The 21,489-nt window shown below is 58.7% G+C and overlaps 4 protein-coding genes across 5 annotated transcripts; 3 read left to right on the plus strand and 1 right to left on the minus strand.

Moving 5' to 3' along the window:
• Positions 1–2,097: 2,097 nt before the first annotated feature.
• Positions 2,098–4,333, minus strand: JDV02_008484 (uncharacterized protein). Its single transcript, XM_047990088.1, has one exon. The coding sequence runs from the start codon at positions 3,948–3,950 to the stop codon at positions 2,340–2,342; it is 1,611 nt and encodes a 536-aa protein (XP_047846094.1). The 5' UTR covers positions 3,951–4,333; the 3' UTR covers positions 2,098–2,339.
• A 1,071-nt stretch (positions 4,334–5,404) lies between these two features.
• On the plus strand, positions 5,405–8,368 carry srs2_1 (DNA helicase; the record flags this gene model as incomplete). The annotated part of the gene is made up of 1 exon (XM_047990089.1): positions 5,405–8,368. The coding sequence occupies one exon, from the start codon at positions 5,405–5,407 to the stop codon at positions 8,366–8,368; it is 2,964 nt and encodes a 987-aa protein (XP_047846095.1).
• Positions 8,369–8,751: 383 nt separating this feature from the next.
• Positions 8,752–9,036, plus strand: srs2_2 (DNA helicase; the record flags this gene model as incomplete). The annotated part of the gene is made up of 1 exon (XM_047990090.1): positions 8,752–9,036. One exon carries the CDS (start codon positions 8,752–8,754, stop codon positions 9,034–9,036), a length of 285 nt encoding a protein of 94 aa, XP_047846096.1.
• A 2,419-nt stretch (positions 9,037–11,455) lies between these two features.
• Positions 11,456–14,815, plus strand: JDV02_008487 (Ceramidase). 2 transcript variants are annotated; one of them, XM_047990092.1, is made up of 4 exons: positions 11,456–12,157; positions 12,219–12,817; positions 12,879–13,409; positions 13,478–14,815. In XM_047990092.1, the coding sequence occupies exons 1-4, from the start codon at positions 12,037–12,039 to the stop codon at positions 14,591–14,593; spliced, it is 2,367 nt and encodes a 788-aa protein (XP_047846098.1). In that variant the 5' UTR covers positions 11,456–12,036; the 3' UTR covers positions 14,594–14,815. The 2 variants fall into 2 exon arrangements, with proteins under 2 accessions (XP_047846098.1, XP_047846097.1); XM_047990091.1 differs by having other exon boundaries at positions 12,223–12,817.
• The last annotated feature ends 6,674 nt before the right edge of the window (positions 14,816–21,489 follow it).

Genomic DNA, 21,489 nt, shown 5'->3' on the forward strand with positions numbered 1-21,489 from the left:
TCCGTCCGATGTCTCTGCCCGTATTTGACTGCACGCCGCATGTATCTGCAGACAATCCGGCAAAACGTGCCGTGGTGACGGCATCGTGACATTAGGCCGCCGCCGCATATCCAATCAATGGTCTGCAGACCTCGATCACGTCCGTCTTCGCGACCCATTCTCGCCGCGCTCTTGTCGCATCATGACCCTCCGCGACTGTCTCACGCACTGTTCCTTGCGCGGCCCACCGACCCCGGCTGGCGGTTAAACTTTGCGACACCGCCACGTGTGGGCGAGACAAGGGGGGGTCTCAACGACATGCCTGCCCCCCTTCCCCCACGCAGCCACACAGATTTCCCTGCAGTACATCAACGGTATCTTCCGACATCGTGAGACCCAACACTTTACTGCACCGTCAGGTCGGCCACCTACGGCAGTCGGTGACAGTCATCTGCACCCACTCTAGAGCGACAGCCGAATACGGGTGGACATGCCGCATTTGCTCCGCAGACTGACTGACTCACGTTCTCTCTGCTTCCAAGAACCAAGTTACTTCGTACTATTACCCAAATCAGCCTTTGTTTGCCCTCTGCTGCCGAAGCCTGCTTGGCTACGGCATCCGTCCACACGACACCAGCCACCGGCCAAGGGCCGTCGCGATAGTAACCAGTCCCATACCACGACGAGTAACAAACATGACATTTCCTCGCCTCCAAAGCCCATATGCCGACACCCGGACGACCAGGGGCAATATACCTGAAGCAATTGGTTTGGTCTGTCACCTCGCAGGTCGTCGCTACATGAGCTGTCACCCCTCTGTGTGGACACAGTAACCATCCTGACCCCGTGACCTTGTCACCGGGCACGCGTATCGATGCCACTCAGGTGGATTCTGGGCTTCCTTGATCATGGGCCTTGCAAATCGCCATGGATCGGCTGCCGTGGGTACAGTAATATTTCTATGCGCAGGGAGAAGGGGTTGTCTTGGCCTGGAGAGATTTCAAGTTCACCTGAGGTGTCATTGTTCACGACAGCTACTTTTTTGGGTCCACTGACCATGTATCGAACCCTGATAGACTCCCAAGTCCAAAGGCACCGGGGCAGAGGGCCTTGCCTGGGGGTGTCCCATGCTTCAGCCCCCGCAAGGCATGCCAAGCACAGGGGAACTTTGACCGCATCCGCGGACCTGGTTGATATTGCAGTTCTCCGCGGCAGAGAGGGTCGCCGCGGTATCGTCGGGGAGGGAGAGGGAATAAAGAGGAGAAGAATCCCAAAAGAAGGGAAGGTTTCGCTTCTTCGAAGACAGGTGGGGGGCTTGGGTAGGTCCGCCCACTCTGAATATCCGCGGAGAGCTTCGGAACCGATCGCACCCACTTCCTCGGGTCCCCGAGCACAATCCTATAGTAGAATGAAGCAAATATCCCGCTGTCATTATGTTTCAAGCTTGTTGTTGTTGTTGTTGTTGTTTTCGTCGCTGTGAGCGGGCCGGGGCCTCTGCGTGTAGTAACGTTAGTAGTCGCATGCCAGGGCACGGCTTCCCCGTGGCATGCCCCATCGTGCCTCTCCGCCCTGCAACGCCCACCACACTCATCCTCCCTCTGTTTTCCTTTTTTGTGTAATACGTCTGTGCCCTCAAGGTGCGAACGGGAACGGGAAAGGGGGGATGACATAAGCCCGAAATTGAGAGCTGCGACGTGCATACTAACGTTACTGCATACATGGTACGAAGTACGTAGCGTAGCATGGCGCTACTAACGTTACTATCTCCTCGGGGAGAAGGCGAGGTGGGGGAGGGGCTGGCGAAGGATGCAAACGGTCAGTGCAGATACGAAGCAGAGAAACCCGAGCGTAAAAGGCAAAAAGAAGATAGACGACTTGCGGTAGTAGTCGGTAGTTATGTACACAAATGGGTTCTAGGCCGGCACCATCGTCTGAGAAGGTTTTTGTACTCACTCAGGGGTTCGTGAAAATGGGTGACATCGCGGCGGACCAGTTGTCCAGTTTTGTGTCACAAGACGACGACGTTCTCGCTGCATGCTCCTCGGTTCGGTGTTTGCGAAGAAGGAGCTTCCTCATGCCTGGCGTATGGGAAGGGCACTAAGTGCGTTACTTGAAGAGTACAAGGGTGTGGACATGAGTCCGTATCGGTATCTGCTACTTCATATAAGGCGCTCTATAGCACGGGCAACAAAGAGGAATGCGATGGCGCAACGGTTGCAAGCACCTCAAGAGAAAAAACGCCATTCTGACAGGGCAATTGCTAATCACTGGTACCGGTGTCGATGATATCTAAAAGGCAACCCCACCCCCCCAAGGGCATTCATCTTGGCTTGATATTCCCTTCTTCCTAGGAATCTTGTTTACCACATTTCCTCCTCGCTCTGCACCATGTCCAGCGTGGGAGTCTTTGGCACCATCCTCTTCATCCGCCTTCGGTCCTCCTTGGTCACAAGAGAGGGCGTCACCGGCACGACGGGTGTAAATGGCTGGTATGGCGAGTACGGCACAGCTCCTGCGGTTCGCGGCGTCCTGCCCGTAGTTGGCGAGAGAGGCCCCCTCCTCTCAAACACTGTCTGCTTAGTGGTGCGGGCAATGGTTGACGGAGACGCCAGAGATGGCTCATAGGCTCGCAACGGCAGAGAGCCTCCAGTCCTGACCGCCGATGGTGCATTGCCTCGCTGGAAGGTGGCGCCAGGCTTAGGTGAGGCAGGCAACGTGGGAGACCGAGGGCCGCGACCTGGAGAAGCAGGCCAGGTGGGAGACCGAGGGCCATGGGTGGGAGAGGCAGGCGCTCCGGCGAGAGGCGCCTGAGAACGTCCGACGAGAGGGACCTGAGAATGTTCCGACGTAGCCGACTCCGGGTCTCCCTCCGTTGGCGCTAGATAGCCGCCCCTAGCACTGGTAGATGGTCCAAGCTGAGAATTAATCCGCTCGTCGATGCTTTGGACGCTCTCAGGCGAGATGTCAGGTGTCATGGGTGCGCCATTCCGGCTGACGCGAGAAGCACCAAAAGATATCTGGTCCGTGGGAATCGGCGGTGGTGGAGGCGGGGCGTAGTGTCGCGGGGACATTGGATTCATCTCCTGAGGTTCCTGCCTAGGGAAGGTCGACGACTGCGGTGTCATGATGGGAGATGAAATGGTGACGCCTTTTACAGCCTTCTTTCTCGGGGAGCGAAGAGCCGACAGAAGAGAAGCTGTCTTGGACTGCGGCTTTTCATAGCCTCCAGAAAGCTTCAGGCTAGCCGGCTTAGACCGTTCCTTCTTGGATGACGAGGGCGACGAGACGCGGTGCTGGCCCTGAGGCGTCATGACCGGTGTGTCGAGCACGACACCTCTCTCCTTTGCATCCTCGTGCTCCATGACATGCTTGTACATTTCCTCGAGCTGCTGCTGCGCCATTTCTCTATCGGCCTGGACTATGCTTTGGTCCACAGATGGATCGACTCCGGGAGCGGTGATGGATGAAGTTGGCGACGGGTATATGTAAGAGTCGGGCGGATCGAACTCGGTGTTGATGGGCGACGGATAAGAGAAATTGGGGACTGTCGCGGTCCTAGGGGTCGCAATAGGGAACTTGCTGAACCGGCGTTCTATGCGGATGATGCCAGGCGGGCTGGAGAGGGCGAACTCGTCGTCGCCACCTCGAAGGTGCTCACGACGCTTCTTTGCTAGCGAAAGGAGGGTGATGGCAACCAGTACCAGAGAAGCGCCGTAGGCGGCAACAATTCCACCTATCTCAGCAGGTAGATACTTGGGGTTTCTCAGAGCTCCGGCAGAGAGTGGGGGTCCGTCCTCAGGCGCCGGCGCCGGATCCCAGTCGATGTTGAGCGGGTTGTTGTTCCTCTCGTCGAGGGCACCCGCGATCGAGGTGGGGTTGGAGAAGACGGCCGCGGAGAAGAGTGCGATGCTCAGCGCTGAGGTGAAGACAAGAGACAGCAGCGGTGTTTTGACGGAGTGCCTCTCGTGCATGTTGGAGAGGAGCGGGTGCCCTTTAAAGGGACAATCGCTGCGTGGTGAGACGTCCAGGAGGCAAGTTGGCGAAACATGTTCCGAGAAGGAAGTGACGGGACGACACGAGGCCGCAATAGGGTATATACGGGTACTCGACTCCGCCGGCGGCTGGTGATGTTCGGCAGTGCATCAAGTGTTGGCGCCGGGGCCGGGGCCTGCGCTCGACGAGGCCGCGAGGTAGGGTCGTCGACTCGCTGGCTGGGCCCCTGTTGGCCCCCAAGTCGGGGGGCCACTGGCTGGACTGCCCTGCATGGCTGGCAAGTGAGGAGAGGGGGCGAGTGTGCCGTCTTCTTCGGTGCTCGTCCGCGATGGGACATGCAGCGGCCTTGACGAGTCTGTCGTCGTCTACGAGACTTGGTTGGACGGCTCGATGGTGATGGTGGTGGTGGCAGGGGTAGTTAAGCGCCGACCCTGGATGGGGGGCCGGCCTTGATTGGCGGGGGCCGCTGCACGGCGCTGGAGTCACCACGGGGCCGTCCAGGGGGGCGGCTTTCCCGCTCAGCGCGCCCCGCCCCGCACCGGCGATCGCACTGGAGGCGCTCAATGATGAGTGAGTGCGTCCACGGTCCTCTGTATCACACCAACAAGGCCACCATCAGCCAACCCCCCAGAGTAAGCAGGCGATTGCGACGGCCACAACATGATTTCCCCAAGGGCAGTGCGGTTGGCTCTTCATGGTGGGCGCTCCCCAGACATGAGTGCCCTCATGGACTCTGACAAATGTGCTTGCGTTGAGCAGAGTCGTTGGTGATGGCGTGAATGGCAACCAAGGCCGTGGGATGGCACTCCACAGAGTGCCAAACCGGCCAATAATCCCATTTGGGATGACAACGCGGCAGCGGGAACTACTAGGATGAGGGCTTTGACGGCTGCGACATGATGGTGCGAGTAGACTCGGTGAAGTGCCCGTTGGTTGTTTGTGATCAACTTGCACCGTCGCATTGCGTTCAACTTGTTGGTGTGGCGGCCGATCCTCGTCCATGTCACACACGCCGGCGACACACCACGCACCTACGAAGCAATGACAGCAACGGCCGGAACTGAAAAGTGGACAGATGGACGAACTCATTCGCTACTACCAGTACTTCGTACAAAGAAATTCACTTCGTACCTTCTCCCGTGCACGTTTCAACAGCCCAAGAAGGTGCTATCGCGATTTCTCATCCTGGCTACCCTGTATCGCCAGCATATGGCTTAGTCATGACATCACCTGACTGCGTGATGCCAACGCGACCCTGGCGCGTGCTAAGGGAGACCTTTGGCGTGTCTTGTGGCAGTATCGTGTCCAGCGACGCAACAAACAAACCGTAGGCTCCATTTGAGCCGCCACCCCCTCGAGGCCATTCATCTATCCCAATGCAGCCGTTTCTGTTTCCCTGCCGGCCAGGCTCGAAAGCGATCGGAGCGCGATCATGTCAGCAGATGATCCTGGAACCTCCATCCTGAAGTCCCTCAACGATGCCCAGCGCCGCGCCGTCACGTCCAATGCGGCCACAGTCGCCATATTGGCCGGCCCGGGGAGCGGCAAAACTCACACGCTCACGTCCCGTGTTGTGTGGCTCATTCGGCAAGGAGGCCTCCAGCCGTCTGATATCATCGTCGCGACATTCACCGTCAAAGCAGCTCGGGAAATGAAGGCTCGTATCGGCAAAGCATTGGGTCAGGAAGCGGAGAAGAAAATCGTCCTCGGGACCTTTCACTCCATCGCGCGGCGTTACCTATCCAAGTACGGAACACGCGTCGGTCTCGACCCCAAGTTTGGCATCGCCGACGATGGCGACTCCAAGGCTATCATTCAGCGGATATGCAAGCGGCTGGATCTCAAAGTCGAACCTTTCGCTGCGAAGGCTTGGATAAGCAAGCGAAAGGCCAAGGGCTCAACACCGGCACCGACACGAAAACATCAGGATCCGCCCGACTTGCTCACTTGCTTCAAAGAGTATCAGGATCACCTGGAGAGGTCTAACCTGTTGGACTATGACGACCTTCTCGTGCGCTGCGTGGAGCTTCTGCGGCAGCACGCATCCTGCGTGTCTAACGTCCAAGCGGTGCTCATAGACGAATACCAGGACACCAATGGCATTCAGTACGACCTCATGAAGCTTTTCGCTCAGGAACGCCAACGCATCACCGTCGTGGGCGACCCAGATCAGAGCATCTATGGCTGGCGTTCAGCAGAGATTAGGAATCTGTATCGCCTCTTGCGAGACTATCCTGACACCGATGAGGTGTCTCTGGAGGAGAATTATAGATCCTCCCAGTCCATCCTCGACATTTCGCTCCATGTCATTCAGCAAGACAAGAAGCGTTATCAGAAAGTGTTGCTGCCGGTCCATAGCAAAGGCGCGAAACCGGTTTTACGAAAACTAAAGAGCTCTGCAGCAGAAGGCGAGTGGATTGTGGCGGAATTGAGGCGAGTGGTCATGCTGTCTGGAGGCATGCTCAAGTATCAAGATGTGGCGGTATTGCTCCGATCGGCATCTCTGTCAAGGCACGTTGAATCTGCGCTGGGAAAGGCGGGTGTGTCCTATCGCATGATTGGCGGGCACAAATTCTATGACCGCAAGGAGATCAAGATCCTCCTGGACTATCTCCGCGTAGTCTATCAACCCGACAACAACGACGCAGTGGCCAGAATCATCAACGTTCCACGACGAGGTATTGGCGAGTCAACAATCAAGTCCTTGTTGGAAGAAGCCGAACAGGCGAAAATGAGCGTATGGTCGCTCCTGTGGAAGCACTGTCACGGGCAAAGAAAGGCCACGACCAACATTCGACCCAAGATGGAGCAGAAGCTGAATACGGAGTTGTTGAAGATTGTGTCCAGTCTGCGGCAGAAGGCTGGCAAAATGACAGAGAGCAGTCAATTTACACTGGTCGATCTCATCGATGACCTTGTCGGACAGCTGAGCTTCAAGCGCTACCTCGAGGAGGAATATGAAGAGGACCACGAAGGGCGATGGGCCAACGTTCAGGAGCTCACCAACCTTGCAGCCGATTTTGCACGGGACGTTGGCAAAGCGGATGAGGATGCGCTCCCGGACATTGAGGACGTCGAGCAGACCAAAGAAGATGACGTCCTAGGCCGGTTCCTGGCCAACGTGGCCTTGGCATCGGATGCGCAGAAAAATGAAAAGGACCAGGATACGTCAGCCATGGTGACGATATCGACAATACACGCAGCGAAGGGCCTCGAGTGGCCTGTCGTGTTTGTGCCCTCTGTGTACACCGGGTCCATTCCTCATTCTCGAGCTGAAGATTCCGACGAGGAGCGGCGATTGCTGTATGTCGCAATGACGCGAGCCCAGGCACTCTTATATTTGAGCTGTCCATTGTATGGCTCACAAGGCCTGAGCAACAAGGTTGAGCTTTCGCCCTTTGTGTCTCCCTTTGCTGCAAGCTTTGCACAGAAGGGCCCATCATTTGACAAACCGGTGGTCGAGGCAGCAGCCGCCATCTTGGGTAGGCTGGCACCGACACAGCAGGTCATTTTCGACAAAATGCCACCTATGTTCTCACCGGAAGATGATATGTTTCCCATCGAACCTTACGATCCGAAGAATGCGGACGTCCTCGAAGATGATCAGCAGAGCCGTTATACTCGGGCGCCGAAGAGGCAACGGACATCCTATTCCAAAGGGGGAAGTGAGGACGAAGCCGAAGGGGAACAAAGGCCCTGGAGACCCGACTACGCTACAACGATGGAAAAGTCATCCGAATTCACCATGTCCTCTCTGCCCGGATTCGTCACCGCTGGGGCGCATCAGTCAGCTTTGTCCGCCGCTATAGCTACTGGTGCCGGTGCCCATGACACACGGACGTTGAAGAAGCAGCAGCCGAAAACGGACACTACGCGCCGGAAACCTGATCAGCGGAGCATGCTTGGCTTCATAACATCCGAGTCCAGGAGCTCGGGTGACCCACTTGCGAAGAAGAACCCGAATGATTTGTCTCTGAGGCGCTACCACGCGGCCGCCGCACGACACGCGATGAAGCCGGCACAAGTCGCGACACCTCCAACTGTGCCGAAGCCGGCTATCGATCCAGCGTTTGCAGGTCATAAGCTGCCGAGTGCTGGGACGCTCGCACAGCCTCGGCCGGGAGGAAAGACAGGAGCAGAGCCACGAAAGCAATATGACTGCTTCTCAAGCTCGCCGCCGCGCGCATCAACACCCGAGGAGGAAATTACCAAACCGGCACCCAAAGGGGAGCCCGTGAGACCTGCATCAAGCTTTCACACGACCACGTTCATGTCAGCGAAACCGCGAGCGGGGGTGAGGCGGCCGGTGGGCATGGGCCCGGCACCGTCCATGGACCGATTGCGAAAGCCGTTCAAGCCGCTGACGATTAATCGCCCAAAGGGCCCGAGCGGCTGAGCATGCCGAGTCACGAAAAAGACACATCCGGGTTGCTGGAGAAGAAGCGGTTTGGCCTGGGCTGAGCTCGGTACTGGATCACTGGTAAGGGCTGCCCCGAGGGTGGGGCTGTGCCTCGGAGCGTTATTGTTAAGCATAACGCCCACCATGTAGAGGCGTAAGGCAGAGAAAACATGAAGCGTGTATAAGTATCTGCCCTCAATTCAATTGAGAGAGCTATCTTCCGGCACCATCAACTAGACAATCAGTCAATAGCTTCAAACTCAGCGCGTCTTAGAGACAGTCAATCCCAGCAGAACAGGCACCTCTTCGCCACGCACAACAGCCTGCACTACACTCAACAACCCTACATCGCAATCCAAACAACAACACATCAAGACAATATGTCTGCCATTGCCCCCATAATTAGCCGCCTCTCCTCGCCCGCCGTGGCTGCCCCTGCGCGCCGCGCCGCGGCCAGCTTCTCCACCTCTGCGCGGTCGCTGAGTCCAGAGGCCGCGTCGGGCGTCGCGGCGCCATCGCGCTCCTCCTGGGCTTGGAGGAATCTGTCGCCCAGGACGCGCCGCTACGTGGTCTACGGGCTCGGAGCAGGTGCCGTTATCGACGGCTACGTGGTCTTCAACTACTTTCCCGGGATGTTGGGCCTCGGCGAGGACAAGAAGAATTGAGGCGTGGCGCGGGACGGGCCAGGCTTTGCAGCCGGCCAGCCGGCCCAACTTGGGCTGTATGGATTGGATCCATGTTGTTATGTGTCGTCTTGTCTCTCTTTTTTCTTGCAAATGATGTGTTTGGGCGGGTGTGGGCATGGTTGTAGGAGTTGCAATTACTGGTCCCAAGTGTACAGGTAGACTGGCGGGCGTACTATAGAAGGAAGACATTTATTTGCATGGCGCTCACTAGTCTTGCTCGAGCATTTGCGCGAGCACAACCGATTACCTGCCAAGTTTGACCAAGGTGCCAGTCGGCAAATACCAACCGGATGAGACGAGATCCGGCAGACACGAACGGCAAGCCAGATCGCCAAACGATACAAAGAGGAGGGGTGCAAAGGATACTTCGTATACCACTTCGTGCTAGCTGCAGCGTACGAATTGCCCGATCAAGTAGCCTGGCCGGCGCCCTACCTATCTATAGTATGTATGTACGCCTTCGGAAGATGATGCGTAGGTTGACGGACGGACCTTGTGGGGGTGACGCCTCCCTCGCTTCGGCTCCTTCTCCCCATCCTCCTGACGCCAGCTAGTGAAACTACCAGCCAGGCCCTATCGACCGGCCCCGGGCTGCACGATGGGAAAACGACATGGGGGAGGAGCAGTATGCGGGCCGGATCGTGCGTTGCGCCGAGGACGGGGGCCCCCCACACGACGACATCGGCACGGGCTGACTGAGTGTTCCGCGAGAGCGCTGCTACTAAGTTAGTATTCCTACATGGATAGGTATGCCTCCAAAGAGGGTTGCATTCATCCATTCGCCAAGGACTGCGTTAGCGACGAAGAAAAGAGAAAGAAGAAAGGATTCTCAGACGGGGCGGGTTTGCGTTGCAGTCCGTGACCGTCGTGGTGTACACAAGACTCGACTATCGGGGGAAGGAGGAGCCTAGCAGAGGAGGAGGATGACTGCCAAGTACATCACTCGGTAACTCAAGTCAGTACTAAGGTACCAACCTGGGAACGCGAAACAAACGCTCAGGGGACGCCATCTGGGTGGAGCATGTCACTCTTTGATTGTCGAGCAAAGGGCCCTTGAATGTTACTATCTCGGCTGGCTTTGTTGGAGCGGAGGGCGGGCCAGTTCGTTGCGAAGCAGGAAGTAACTTGGTGACCAAGTTAGGACGGGCGCAACTGCAGCGGCGAGCGCGGAGTGTCCACTGGGAATGGCACCTTGCCCGGTGTGGATGGGAGTCGTTGGACGAACCACTGCAGTGGGCGAGGCGAGTGGGGGGCTTGGCTTGGCTGGACGGACGCTGCCAGTGCCCGGTAGTAACTCAGTGGATCTCTCCAGCAGGGCGGGCAGTCAGCAATCCGCCACAGCGGTTGTGGGCCGCTGGAGGGTCAGGTTCTCCATTCCATTCCCAACTCCCGCCACACGCCCCCCCCCTAAAGCCCGGGAGTTCAGTGGTGGGTTTCGCGGGGAATCCTGGGCGATAGGAGATTGGATTTGGCAGTGCCAGGGTGCGCGGGGCCAATCATCCCGGAAACCCGAGCCTCTCCTCCTTCTAGCCGAGAGGCATTGCCTACCTAAGATCATCATCATCACCACCACCACCACCACCACCACCCACCGTCATCGTCATCATCGTCGTCACTGGCGCCAGGTACGCGTGCCAGACGGACCAAACGGGATCCCGGCGAGGGGGTGGCCTGCGCGGGAAGTGAGTGGTGGTGGGTGGGTGAGTTTTAACAGGCGGGCAGCCCCGATGACCTCCGCCGCCGCTACCTCGGGGGCGCGAGTGACGCTCCGTGACACCACACACCACGACGAGAATGGGCACATGCGAGCTTCTGACAGTTGCAACGGGCAGATGGGGATGGATGGTAGAGCAGGCTTCGCTTGGCCCATCCATCCGTCCGCCCCCGTGGCGCCTTGGGCGGGTGACTTTACCGACTGTTACTATCGTACTAAGTAGACTCGTCAGCGGACCACCAAAGCGCCCGCAGGTACGGCGCTGCACGTAGTAGTATTATCTAGGTACCTATCTCGCATAAGAAAGTCGCCGCCCCTCTAGATTCAGTCATGTTACGATACTAGGAAGGGGGGGCTCCGCCGTCGCTGCAACGCTGTATGCGATCCAAACGCCCGTTTGACTGCCAATCAATACACAGGAGGGCTCCAAAAGCAACCAGGAACAAAAGGGCAATCAATGCCTGCGTGCCAAGTCGCCTTTTGCCGCTGTGAAAGAGCGCGGGTTGGCGTCGGATTAGTATCCAGGGAGCTACGGAACCTTGCTGCCAAGGAAAAGTGATGCCACATGCGGGAGAGGGTATGTTGGTGGTTAAGAAGAAGTATAGATGCTTGCAAGCTTAGATGACAAGAAAGTCGCTGTTAATCAGGCATCCGTCCACCCACATCCCCCGTGCCAAAACTCCGCCAACTCTTTCAAAACCTCAACCCTCACGCGCCTTGCCCTGCCCTGTTCCACCCCAGCCAGCACCCTCTTGCCCACCCCCATTGGCGGCCTGGCCCTCGGGGAGATCGTCGGCCATGCTTCCCCATTTCCTTGCTTCTTCGCGGGGCGGGGCGGGGGGGTCCTGTCGCCCCCTTTCGGCCGGAACCAGCGATCGTCGCAATAAACACACACAGACACGGCCGACCGGAAGCGAGGGGTGGTGCGCAGGCAAAGGACGCCCGCACGCGCAGCACACGCACGCACGCACACACGCTTACACCCACATGGCTCGGGCTACGACCTTGCCCGCCTGCCCTGGTCGGGTCGTCGCCGGCGCGCGCGCGCGCGCGCTCATGTGCGACCTATCGATGTCGGCGGAGAGAGAGTGTGCGCGCGCAACCCGGCGACCTCGAACAGCCCGCCTCGGTCTGGGATCCGGTGCCATCGCCTTGTCTTTTGCCCTCTCGATCCTCTATACTATCTGCTCTGGGGAAGGCGTCGGGTCACGAGCGAGACGGGAAGAGGGGCCGGCCACCATCGGGGCCAACGTGCCGTCTCTTCCATGCGACAGGGTGATGCTATCAAAACTCGAGGCAGGTGCCTTGCTTTTAAAGTCGACTGCTTCCGCACGACGAGAGGGGGGGCCTACACCACCCATCTCGGCCAGCTCGTGAAGTCTACGGGTCGTTTCCCCTCCCCCCCCCTTCACCCTGCAAACCGGACTGGCCCCTGATCGCAGGTAAGCCAGACGACGAGACGAACTCGGGGGTATCAGGATGGCCGTCTTCCGACCCCTCGGCGCGGGCCACCGTGCATCGCCAGGGCACGGTGGCATCTTCTCCATGCTCACGCTTGTGCTCCTACCACTCCTCTTCTTCAGCACCTTCGCCCGCGGCGCCACCGCACCCGGCGACAAGTACCTCGTCGGCGTGGGCAAGGCCGACATTACCGGCCCGGTCGTCGAGGTTGGCTTCGCCGGCTACGCGAACACGGACCAGGTCGGCACCGGTCTGCGCCAGCGGCTCCATAGCAGGGCCTTTATCGTCGCCGACGTCAAGAACCCCAAGGATCGCTTCGTCTACCTGGTGCTGGACGCGCAGTCGGGAGACACGGCCGTGCGGTACGGCGTCCTTGATGGCCTCAAGGCTCTCGGCAGCGAGTATGATGTTTACGGCCACAACAATCTCGCCCTGACTGGCACGCACAGCCATGCCGGCCCCGGTGCCTGGTTCAACTACCTGCTGCCCCAGGTCACGACTCTTGGCTTCAACGAGCAGAGCTACCAGGCCCTAGTTGACGGTGCCGTGTTGTCCATTAAGCGTGCTCACGAGAGCTTGCAGGAGGTAAGTCCGATATTGCTTTGTCTTGTCACTTGCACCGCTGACAGGGCGACGTGTAAAAAAGGGCTACCTAGATGTCGGCACGACGGTCATCAAGGACGGAGCCATTAACCGCTCGCTCTGGGCCTACATGGCCAATCCCAAAGAGGAACGAGACAAGTACGATGCCGAGACCGATACCACGATGACCCTGCTGCGCTTCCGGCGTGCGTCAGACGGCAAGAATGTGGGAGTTCTCACCTGGTTCCCCGTCCACGGTACCTCACTCCTAGGTAATAACACCCATGCTGCGGCGGACAATAAGGGCGTGGCGGCGTGGATGCTCGAGGAAGCCGTCAAGGGTGATAGCTCGACCGCCGATGGGTTCGTGGCGGGCTTCAGCCAGGCCAACGTCGGGGATACAACGCCCAACGTCCTCGGGGCGTACTGCGACGACGGCTCCGGGCAGCAGTGCAGCTTGGAGAACAGCACCTGTGCGGACGGGAAGTCGCAGAGCTGTCACGGCCGCGGCCCCGAGTTTCGGGCCGTCGACCTCGGCGTCAAGAGCTGTTACGAAATGGGTCGCCGACAGTATGCCGGGGCCAAGACTATCTATGTGAGTCTCCCAGTTAGCATTGTCCCGTGAGGCCTCGAGTGAGACTAACGCGTGCCGTGCGTGTTAAGGACTCTCTGGACTCGTCAGGGACGCCCATTGTGGGCTCCACGGTCAAAGCCTTCCACTTCTTCCACGACATGAGGTTCTGGGAGTTCACGCTGCCCAACGGCAAGACGGGCAAGACGTGCCCTGCCGCGCTGGGATACTCGTTTGCCGCCGGCACGTCGGACTGGCCTGGCGCGTTTGACTTCACGCAGGGCGACTCGGGCGAGCCTAACGCGAATCCCATATGGAAGGTCGTGTCGGGTCTGCTGAGGACTCCCTCCGCGGAGCAAAAGGAATGCCAAGGCTCCAAGCCCATCCTTCTCGACGTCGGCGAGATGGATGTCCCGTACGCCTGGACCCCCAACATTGTCGACGTGCAGACGCTCCGCGTGGGCCAGCTCCTCATCGTCGTCAGCCCCAGCGAGGCCACGACGATGAGCGGCCGCCGGTGGAAGGCTGCAGTGGCCCGGGAGGCGGCCACGTTCCTCGACAAGGACCCCATTGTGGTGCTCGGCGGGCCGGCCAACAGCTACTCGCACTACTGTGCGACGCCCGAGGAGTACGAAGTCCAGCGCTACGAGGGCGCCTCGACGCTCTTCGGCCCGCACGAGCTCGACGCCTACATCAACCTCACGGTCAGCAACATGCACTACCTCCGCCCGGACGCGACGATTACGCCCGCCCAAGGCACGCTGCCGCCCGACAACCGCGGCAAGTCGCTGTCCTTTATCCCCGGCGTCGTGCAGGACAACCACCCGCCCAGCTCCGACTTCGGCCACGCCATCCGCCAGCCCGCCGCGTCGTACCAGGTCGGCGCCGTCGTCAACGTCACCTTTCAGGGCGCCAACCCGCGCAACAACCTGCGCCTCGAGGGCACCTACGCTGCCGTGGAGCGGCAAGGCGGCGGTGGCGACGATGACTGGACCCAGGTGGCCGACGACAACGACTGGTTCCTCGTGTACACGTGGCGGCGGACGAATTGGCTGCTAGGGTACAGCGAGGTCGACATTACATGGGAGACGACGTCGGGCAACGCGAAGCCCGGCACCTACCGCCTCAGGTACTATGGCGACGCGAAGCCCCTGATTGGCAGCGTCAAGTCGTTTGAAGGCACGAGCAGCCCCTTTAAGCTGACGTAGAGGATGAGCTTGGGTAGTGGTGGTGCCGGCGGCGGCGGCGGTAGCTGCTGGATGTGAGGCTACATGTACATAGGGAGATGGATGGTGCTTGAACATCTGTGCTATTGTTGCTGCGCTGGCAGGTGGGGGGGCGGCAACGACGAGAATACCGAGGATATACGGAGCACCGTACTAAAGTACGTACGTACAGTAGACTGTACGAGGTTAATTATGACAATTTTGGCCCACAGTCCAGTTCAAAAGCATAAACGGGTGCGGAAGATGACGCCCTGGGCGAGGCGGTTTGCATGGATTCGGCCATTGCTTGCTTGCTTGCTTGCTTGCTTGTTTGTTTGCTCCCACAAGCAACATGGAACCAGAAAAAGAGGGCGGCGGGAGGGGGGTCGTCTCGTGTCATCAGGGGGCTCTTTGTCCAACCGTCAGTCGCACACACTGCACACTGCACACTGCACGCAGTACATACATACGTCGTACATGCACGCAGCCCCTCCAATTCCTAGTAGTAGATACTTCGAGGCACGACAAACGTGGAGCGTCGTCGTCGTCGTCATCATCGCCCGTCGTCCAACTCATCGAGTGCTGCTGCGAATGTTACAACGCGCAGCCAATGGCTTCCGGCGATGATGGGCGGCCCGGGCCCCCCCTCCTCGCGCCCGCGCAATCTCACGTACATGTTACCAGTCGCGCGCAGCAAAGGCGCAGCAGCAACAGAGCAGCAGCGGCGGCGGCGGCAGCAGCCAGGCCCGTCCCCCCCCCGGCCCCTCGACCGACCGCTCTAACCACCACCACAACCACGCGACCAACACGGCAGCGCACCACGTATGGTACTTGGTATATGTAAGGAGTACCTAAACATGCCCACACGGCGTGCGTATATTTGTATGTGCAAGAAAGGTGAAAAGGGGCGCTGTCCAGGAGCCGAAGGTGCCGAGAACCTACGGGGTCCGTTGGGCGGCCTGGTCCGGAAGCCAGGGACACAACGCGGACGTACATACTTTGTACATGTGTGCGCGTTCGGTGACACCGTCACTTCTCGGTCCACCCTCACATCCCGTCTCACCTCTCAAGCCCCACCCAAAGAAGAGACGGGGGCAAGTGACGCTTCTGCAGCCCATGTTCGTGCGTGGCTCCTCCGCAGGGGTGCACTACGTACAGTAGCAGTAGTACTCGTAGTAGAGTGGAGTGCCCGCGCACTTGCTTCTCGAGACGTGGGCAAAGCACAACAAAATCTAGCGGATGCGGGAAGAGGACGAAAAGGTGATGGACAGACCCAAGGATGGCATCGGCGCGACTTGGCGGTGAGGAAATCTTCCGAGCCCATCCGTCACTAACCAGTCGGACGCGGGGCCAAGATGCCCGTCGGCAACTAGTCCACAGCGTTAAGTTACCATCAGCCTCCTCCGAGGCATATGCCGACAGCCGCTCGCGCCGCCAAGCAAGAACCCTTCCCGGCAGTTCTGAGACGAAACGCACCTCCCTCTCAACGGCCGCAAGGCCGACATGTGGACTTCAGTCATCAGCTCGTCATGGGTGGTGCGCATGCAACATAGGTACTTACCTGAACTACCGGCTGCTCATACGAACTTGTATGTAAAGCAAGGTACCTGGGTCCTGCAGAAGCAAGACTGGCGGCTCAACCAGGTTGACGGCGCGCTCAAACCAGGTAGGCGGCGCTCGAGTATCCTTGGCCTTGACCCACAGCCGCCGCCCGTCATTGACGACGCAAGGCATGGCGCTGGATCTGGACTATCCCAATGCGGTCTTCCCATCGGCTCGTGGTCGGCACCTTACCGGGGCAAAAGGGTCGCGCTCGTGATTTCGTCTTTAATATGATGTATCAAGGCTGCAAAAGCCTGGTTGGCTATCCGCAGTTCTGATGGCTAATGGTGAGAAAAAAAGTAGGAAACATTTGCCGGCATTCCTTCTGGCCCGTTTCGATCGTGAGGCGAACGGAGTCCCTCGGAAGCGGATGTCATATTGCTCACACATTCATTGTCAAGCAGTTGCTGTCCGGCCGCTCTCAGAATGGGCAACTTGTCCGAAGTCGCATTGCACGTATTCGGGTTCAACCCAGGCCGAGAGCAGCTTCATTAGAGCGGCGCTTCAACCTCTCGCGAAGGCCCCGACTGGTCTGCAGGGACTTTCTTAGGCTTGGGTTAGTGGCTGCGAATCGTGACATTGGTAGCTGTTGAGCGGAAACACCTGCTAAATGGGGAGGCTATGGGTGAGTTCAGCTGGGGTTAATTGAGCCCTGCCTGGCCGCATGTTGCTGTACTGCGGCCAAGGCGTTGCTGTGAAACTTATGGCGGCTGAGACTGGGCTTGATAAACCCGGTGAACGGTATCGTAAAGATCGCTGTCGCTCAGGCAGCGACGAGCCTTGTTTGCTTGCGTGGGTTGTTCAGTGTGTAGAGACATTGCACTGCCTACATGGCCAATGCAAGATGAGATCGCGCCAAGCATTTGCAGTGTGCACGTACGAAGTGGTACTTTGTTCCATCTCGTGGCCGGCTTGTTCCTCCAGTGCTTGGGCTGTGACCGCCATGACACCGCGTGTGCGAATGAGCCAACGTCTTAAGTCATCGAGCCTGACTGCAGGCCTAACAAGTGCGCCTGGGCGACAGTCAGGGGTGGCAAGCGCCCTACGTCGAAGATAAGATCAGGCCGTCAGCGCATGCACAGATTCCTTTTCGCTTTCTTCGTGCCTTCGCAACGCACCTCAAATTACCGCTCCGCTGGGACGGGTCAGATCATGCTTCTAAAGAAGCAATTCCAGGTGTTGGATCAACGAATTGTATGGTGCGATCTGTTTCCACTTGTGGTGCTAGGACGGGGTTGGGAACAGGGGAGCTGTATAGAACCGCCTTCGCAATGCCCCCTTGGCCTCGTCACTAAGACAACTTTTTTCTTGGGCTCGCTTTGCTGTGCAGCGATGCGGTCGGATCCGCTCAAGTCCAGACATGGTTAGTCTTTGGCTACAAGTAGGTCAGTACTCTATAGTCTGGAGCGCACAAGAGCTTGGTGAAACTTTGCGCGCTCACACAAGTGACGCTGTCCTGATCGTCGGAGGATGGTTGGGGGCACTCACCAAGACAGACGGTGGTTTCGAAGGAAGGCTGCTCCAACTGCAGCAGCGTTCGAACCCTGTCTGTCATTTGCGCAGAGTGCGGCTGGCTGCATGGTAACGCACGCTCGAGGCAAGTGTTGGGTGTCCCGGGACACTTTTCATGCCAGTGACCCATCGAGATGTCGGTCAGCGATGCGCCGGGCACTAACCTACCCGCACCTGCCGCAGTGGAAACTCAAGTGGAAAGGCTGTGCATTCTGCGCTCTTTAGCTGCGGTTTCGGAACCTCGCGGTGAGAAGCTTACCATGCTCGCGTCGGTGGGTATACAAAAGCATGGGGCAGTGATGTGCACGATGGTGTAATCCAGTAGCCAAAACAGGGCTATAAGTCCCGGACCGCGCAAGCAAATGACAGGTCCCTTCCGATACCCGTATCATTCAGCCAAGAGATGGCACGCTCAAGACTCGTTCGTTAATGTGGCAATAGAATGAGTCAAAGATGGAGGCCTGCAAATGAAGCACTACCGCGAGGGCTGTCGGTCGCCTCACCGGAGAGGGCTGCCCTCACGGAAACGATGACTTGGTGCTTGTTTGGACAAGGAGGAAAGAGGAAACAAGACGACTGGGCATTTCGTGAAAGTGAAGCGAGGGAAATCGTGATGCCACGTAGCTAAATTATGTACGTCCACGATAGGGGATTGAGCTTGCTCGGGGACGGTAAGGTACTCACTCATAAGGCATTGCACCTTCCATCGCAGCCGCATCTGCTATCTGCCACTTCGGTGGTGGGACTGTAGGTAGGTGGTGCTTCGTACAGTAGCACGAGACAGAGTTGGGGGGTAGCCTGGCTTGGGTTGCCCGTTTGTTTGTACCCAACACCAGCTCAACGTCTGCTGCACAGGCCAGGAATGGTGCGTGAGTTGTGGTGGACGCAGGCGGCGGGGCTGGCCGGGGAAGGAGCCGCTGGATGGGTGGGTGCCTACTGCCTGCACCGGTCATTGCTCCTTCCCGTCCGCAGTTTAGAAGGAGACGCCCTGGTTTTGTTCACCGGTGTGCCGCTAGCAATCCGGACCGGGCACCAGTCATGGGATTTCTTCGCGGAGGCCGTGGTCGACAGGACTCATAATGACGCAAATTCACTGCCCCTTGCCAGCCGTGACAAGAAGATCCGTGTACTTCATATTCGTACAACGTAGACGGACAGCCCAAGCCCGTTCCACGGCCCCCCGGGCCGCGGCCACGATCTTAGTCCCAGATCTGGCCGGCAATAGCCACACCGCCGTCGCGTTAGCGCAGCTTGCAAGCCGAGCAGCGTACCAACAAGGCAGGCTCAACAAGGCGGGTTCGCTCGCGCGTGGGGTGCAGCTCGATGTGGCGGTCCTGGCGGGTGCACGACGTGGACATTGGCTTGGGACCATGCCCAAAGCTCTGGTGGCCACTTCCTACCTTACCAAGTTGACTTGCCCCAAGTCGAGGCGGGCAGGCGCGACATCTACCTCCGAGGACGAGCAAGTGCCGAAGCTAAGGTCCTCGGGAGGTACCTCCCGTGCCTTGATTCGCTTTCCTCACACGACTGTTCTAGTACGCCGTACCTACCTTATGAAGTACTCTGTAGTCATGAACCCTTTCCCTGCTGGCTGGCCTGGTCGTACGATGCGGCCGGTGTGCCGGCACACGAGCAACGGCCGGGCAGGCGCCATCGTGCACCCCTGTGTCCTTCCATTTGCGTCCATGTGCCCCTTGGCCCCTTTGCCCCTGTGCCCGGCTCCGGTGGCTCTGTGCCTCGCCAGCCAGCGCCATGTCCTCGCTCGCCCTTCCTAGATCGGCTGGAGGCGCCTCCCGCTCCCTCCAGCGTCGTTGGCTGCTTTCCATCACAGCCGTCAATTGTCAGTCCGCCCTCGTGATCGATCCCATCACGTCCCTTGTCGCCTCCAAAAAGAAAGGCCGCCGCTCTGCCTCGCCTTACCTGACGGCCTGAGATGGGGACGTGACAAACTCTTTTCCCACCCCGAGGTCTGCATGCTTTGGCAAAGTCCGGCTCTGTGCGGGTAGGCGAGGCGACGTGCGGGCACATGGGACGATAGCATTAGTAGTCAAGAAATCCTCCTACTAGAGTTGCACCAAGCTCTCCAGGCCGTACCACCTACGGACGGACGACCTTGACTCCCCGCTTGCCATGACTGTGCAATGTCTCAGTATTCTACTCCATATACTTTCGGAATGTGAGGCTCGCGGGCCGGCTGACTACCTAGTTCCCACTAGAGACGGGGCGCTGCGGACCGCTTCATGCTTGTTAGCCCGATCTATCATGCGGTTCTCGATAAAAAGCTGCAGGGCCAGGTACACCTCGTCCGCTTTCGCGTACCTCATCCAACGGCTAGACTCGAACGCGCCTGATTGCATCTTTGCTTGGTGCATTGGTACTGCTTCTTGCGAAATGGGCCGCCCTGCTGACACTCGCCCGTTGTTTCTTTGTTCTGCTTCCGCAGCGGCTTCTAGGTGATTTGGGTAGAGCCTGCGCCAGCGCAAGGACCACGCGACTGAAGCGCTTGGAGCAGCCCCTAAATTGTAACCTTCGGGCTGGCTGGGACCGTGCGGCGCTGGTTATCCCAGCCGTCATCCCGTACTCCCCTACTTCGTACCCGCACCCCGATCGGCGAGTATTGCATCTGTAAGGCCACAAAACCCTTTGGCACCTGGAGTGGCCCTCACTCTCTAGCGAAATCAAGCCGATAGTCTCATGAGTATTCTCCACATGGTACAGTATACGTCGAGTTGCTCCCCTGAGCATGGCTAACGGCTACAATCCGTTCACTACATACTACGGACCGCGGAGCGGCAGGTAAAGATTCGACGAGTCCTTGGTCGACACCGCTAGCCCCCTTCCCGCAACAGCCTGGGAGAAGTCTCCTCTCTGGCTTCATGCTGGATGTAAGCCGTGTAACGGGGGGGTTTCCCCGTAATGGTGGACCATCCCATGGCCACGGAGACACCAGTTCAGTCAACGCCCAACGACAATCGCCGCAATGCCGCATGCTGTGTAGCATAAGCCACCAGGTACGGGTAACGTCGACGCATGGATTTGCCAGCGCGTTGGGCTCCCACATCTGACTACCTAGTTGATCAGGTCATCCCCCCCGTTCCCTGAGGCGTGCTGGCCCATCGCGCCGACTGACACGGAAAGCTCAGTCACCTGCAAGTCAACTGTCACTGCGGCTCCAGCAGCACGCTCTCTGCTTTTCATCTAAGAGGGCGTGTGGTCCAGGCCTCGTGCACCACGTCTGCCCGCCACCGTAGCACCGAGTGTGGTGGTCGGTGACCGAGCGACGTCCCCTGGAAAGGCGTGATAACCGCACGGCACGGGGGAGATGCAACAGCACCATTCCTTGGACGCAAATCCTGACTGCATACCCAAGGTACTCGTAGGGAGCCAAGCCCGCCCGCTTGACCTGCCCCAGGGCCTCCGTTCGCAAGTAATGCCAAAGAGCACCCTACCTATCAGCCCCCTTGTCAGAGAACGCCCTGTCCTGGCAGAGACCACGCTCCACGGCGAGCCCGTGCCCACCCTCCACAGCTGCATTCAAGGACCAACGGCCGCCGCCACGGAGAAGGGAATCCTTGTCCAGGGCAGGCCCGATGCTTTTCATGGTGGCTTGAACCACTTCGTCCCTCGGGACTCCATCCCTTCTGTGCATGCTCGCCGTCGCCTCGGCTGCGCTTCCGCCTGCCGTCCACCTCCAGCTCACTACGTATTCTCTTCCTGCGTGATGTGAAGTGACCTCTCCCTCCCTCCACACCACCCTCCACCGCCTGTCGTGGTGCACAGGTCCA

Source organism: Purpureocillium takamizusanense, chromosome 8 (genome assembly GCF_022605165.1).
Source record: "Purpureocillium takamizusanense chromosome 8, complete sequence".
Taxonomy (NCBI): Eukaryota; Fungi; Ascomycota; class Sordariomycetes; order Hypocreales; family Ophiocordycipitaceae; genus Purpureocillium; species Purpureocillium takamizusanense.

Bases quoted from the DNA above. Each gene is read 5' to 3' on its own strand.
- JDV02_008484 (XM_047990088.1), bottom strand. From the start codon at position 3,950: ATGCACGAGAGGCACTCCGTCAAAACACCGCTGCTGTCTCTTGTCTTC.
- JDV02_008487 (XM_047990092.1), top strand. From the start codon at position 12,037: ATGCGACAGGGTGATGCTATCAAAACTCGAGGCAGGTGCCTTGCTTTT. The intron at 12,818-12,878 runs GTAAGTCCGATA...CGTGTAAAAAAG, and splicing joins CTCACGAGAGCTTGCAGGAG to GGCTACCTAGATGTCGGCAC. The intron at 13,410-13,477 runs GTGAGTCTCCCA...GTGCGTGTTAAG, and splicing joins CCGGGGCCAAGACTATCTAT to GACTCTCTGGACTCGTCAGG.